The sequence below is a fragment of the Nicotiana tabacum genome, chromosome 2, assembly GCF_000715075.1.
Source record: "Nicotiana tabacum cultivar K326 chromosome 2, ASM71507v2, whole genome shotgun sequence".
NCBI classification, from domain to species: Eukaryota; Viridiplantae; Streptophyta; class Magnoliopsida; order Solanales; family Solanaceae; genus Nicotiana; species Nicotiana tabacum.
The window spans coordinates 104,813,556-104,817,087 of record NC_134081.1 but is presented as its reverse complement, the minus strand read 5'-3'; the positions used below and the strand labels follow the sequence as shown (position 1 = coordinate 104,817,087).

Here is a 3,532-nt window from a genome sequence, read left to right as displayed (position 1 = left end):
ATATTTAATTGGTGTTGATTAATTGCAACCTACATAGGTGGAGTTAAACTATTAATACTAGAATGAAAACGAGAAAAAAAGGACCTAGGAAATAATATATATGGCGGGAAGAAAAGAAAAAAATTTAACGATCGTGATAAAATAAATAAATGGGGCTAATGGTACTGAAAGAAGTGGAGCAGTTTCCAAAGACTATAATTCGAAGCTTCTCATCTCTCCTATTTTTTGTTAAATTCTAACCCACTAAACCCTTCTTCTTCTAAAATAACTACCCCAACTTGTCCATTGATGGTTCAGTTCATAGATTTTTATTTTTAAAATACTTTACTAGTCTAATCACTGTAGTACGTGGCAGCCCTTCAAATTCATTCATTTCTTCCTTTTATCACTTCACTTTCACTTGTCATAAAAAATACCAAAACTGTGAACTTGTTACCAGTCCATCGACTTGTCTGTTTGGAAGAAATGTTTGATATATTCTTTGGGTGGAGAAAAGCTTCTAAATGGTAAATATGAACTAGTAGTTTTATCTTCTTTTTTTTCCTTGTTAAAGAAGGTGAAAGAGCTTAATTATACTACTTTATTGGTTATATTTTCTGTGGCAGTAAGAATTTAATTAAAAGAGTTGAGTGCCGGCTTAAGCTGCTGAAGAACAAGAGAAGTTGCATTATCAGGCAGCTGAGGGATGATTTATCTGAGCTACTTAGAAATGGGCATTACGAAATTGTTACTGAGAGAGTACGTAATATGGATTCCTTAATCAAATAATTATGGTTCTTTGGACAGGAATTATATTTCTCTTTCTGTCCCTCAAAATTTTCAACAATTCCCCTGCTAGCCTAATGTATTCATATAACTGCTGTGACCTGATTTTCTTGTCTTCAGTAGTTTGTTGAAGTTTTTATGAGAAAGCTTGTTATATATATCAGATAACTTGTACATTTGATGATTATTCTGTTCATTTTCCTACAATTTTCAGGTTGAACAGCTATTTATGGATGAAAAAATGGTGGCAGTGTATGACTTATTGGAGAATTACTGTGAATTTATAATCCATAACCTTCCGTATATTCGCAGACACAAGTAAGAAATAATAGTATTTCAATGATTTAATTGCATGAATGAGTAGTGATTGATCTCTTCGTATTTGTTCTGTTCCAGGGACTGTCCCAATGACATAAATGAAGCAGTGGCAAGTCTAATATTTGCATCTGCAAGACTCGGTGATTTGCCCGAGCTTGTGATGATTCGGAAGCTCTTTGGCGAACGTTATGGCCAGAGATTTGAAACATCTGCCCTTCAATTACTCCCTGGGAATCTTGTCAGCCATCAGGTTATCCAAATCTTGCACGAACGCCTTTTCCAAACTTAAAGTCTTTGAGTATTATATCTTTCTAACTCTGATCCTTCTTTGAACACAGATAAAGGATAATTTATGCACAAATTGTGTATCAGATGAAGAGAAATACAGATTGGTGGATGAAATAGCAAGGATTTGCTTCCAACAAGGACCTTTGCTTCTTGAATACAGACGTGAATCACAAGAAGAGCTGGTAATTATTTATGCAATCCATCAAAATATGTTCATAAAATAGCATAAGCAAAAGAAAAAGATAAAGCATGTTTTTCCTGCTTTATTCTTGTTGGCACCACACAATTCCTTATGCCAAGAAATTGCAGGTAAACGGAACAAGTAATGCAGCAGCTGATTACAAGGAAAATGGACTAATGAGATTAAAGGATCCCAACATTATAGAGACAGAAGCAAAGATAGTAAATGCTGATTATTCATCTAAGAGGAGGAATGTAATTGAAGATCCTTCCGTTTCTCGCCAAGAACTGCTTCCTACTGCAAGTTCAACATGCTTTTCAACAACTAACACTTATAAAGATTCAGTGCACCACAAAAGAGTTCTACATTCTGCTCAGCCATGTTATTTGTCCCAATCCCCATTTTCAAGTCCTGAACGCTTTATAGGAAGGGATATGGGGAAAATTAATGGCTTTGCTGTGGATAAAAACATAGAAAGAAGAGATGCAGAATCAACTACAGAAGATTCAGCTGAATCGCCACAGCAGATGATATACCTAGATGACATTCAGGAGTTTGAGTCTGTTGTGAGCAAAGATGCGAGATTCCAGGATCAGAGGCTATTCATGTTCAAAGCCCCTTTTGCTCCCTTGAGACTAAAGATAGATACTAGAAGCAATTTTGAAGGTATTAAGAAAAATATTCAGTTGCAGAATGCAAAGGAACGATCAAGAAACTCGAGGAAGAACAACAAGATATCTGGAAAAAGAATGAGAAGGAGATCACTTTCCATTGAGAAGAGCTTTGTGTCAGACACTGATAGTACAATGTACTACGGTGACTTACGTGAGAGTTCTCCAGATAGCAAACCTAAACGCCAAAACAGGCGAAGAAATTCCAGGAAGAGTACCTCTGTTGAGGAAAATCAGAAGTCCTATTATACATTTGCACATGACAGCCAAGATCAACCTTGCTATGTCAAATTCAGAAGCACATTGACATTTGTCAATTCGAGATGCAATGGGCCAATGGAAAATTACTGCAGTTTGGAGCATCCATGTTATTACTGGATTGCTGATGAAAGAGATAACGGGGAATTTCCTTTTCGCGTGCCAAGGAGAAGAGCCAAAGCTGCAAAGGATTTTAGTAAACATAGTCTTAAGGAAAGGAAAAACGGATTTTATCAATGCCAATGTTCCTGCAGCCAAGACCAACATATCATTGCAAAAACTAGTCAAGATGTTGGACTAATGAGGGATCATTTTGTAAAACCTGATACTGAGGAAGTATGGAAAAGCCAAGAAACTTGTTCTTCAATTATGTCCTCTGTATCAAGAGTGACAGATCAAAGGGCAAGAAAAGAAAATCAAAATCCTTATTTGAGGGCAATGACTATGCCTCCTGAAAGGCCTAAAGATAGCAACATAGATAACTTTATACGGTCAAACTCCTTCCCAGTTCAAGAGCTTGGAAATGGATTATCTGAAAATAGCCATGTCCATCCTAAGCTACCAGACTATGACGAAATAGCAGCTAAATTCATGGCTCTCAAGAAAGAGAAACTGCAAAACAAATGCTAGCATTACTTACATCAATGGCTTTACCATATCATGACCATCTTTACTCTAGGCTGGAACAAATTACTTGAGTTACTTTTTTTATTCTTTTCTTTGTTCATAAAATAGCAGTCATACTTGCATTGTAAATGGATATTTCTTTGTGTGTGTCTTGGAGTGAAATGAGTTATGCTTTGATGAAACTAGATTGTGTTTTGGTGCTTAACTATTAAATTCTGAGTGGTCCTATACTGCTTTTACTCATTGCTGCAGCTTTGATGTAGAAATTCTTGAACCGATAATACTATCATTCTTTTCATATCATTTAAAAAAAATTCCCCTAAAAGACTCACTTAGGCAATCAGTAAACAGTTTAATGGAATAGACATTAGGTGAACAGCCCTCAGTTTTTCTCAGTTGAGATTGATTTATTTTTGGTGAACCA

The 3,532-nt window shown here is 35.9% G+C and overlaps 1 protein-coding gene across 1 annotated transcript; it reads left to right on the top strand.

Moving 5' to 3' along the window:
* Nucleotides 1-332: 332 nt before the first annotated feature.
* LOC107813904 (uncharacterized) lies at nt 333-3,319 on the top strand. Its single transcript, XM_016639219.2, has 6 exons — nt 333-506; nt 606-738; nt 980-1,083; nt 1,162-1,333; nt 1,422-1,553; nt 1,681-3,319. The coding sequence occupies exons 1-6, from the start codon at nt 466-468 to the stop codon at nt 3,109-3,111; spliced, it is 2,013 nt and encodes a 670-aa protein (XP_016494705.1). The 5' UTR covers nt 333-465; the 3' UTR covers nt 3,112-3,319.
* Nucleotides 3,320-3,532: the final 213 nt, after the last annotated feature.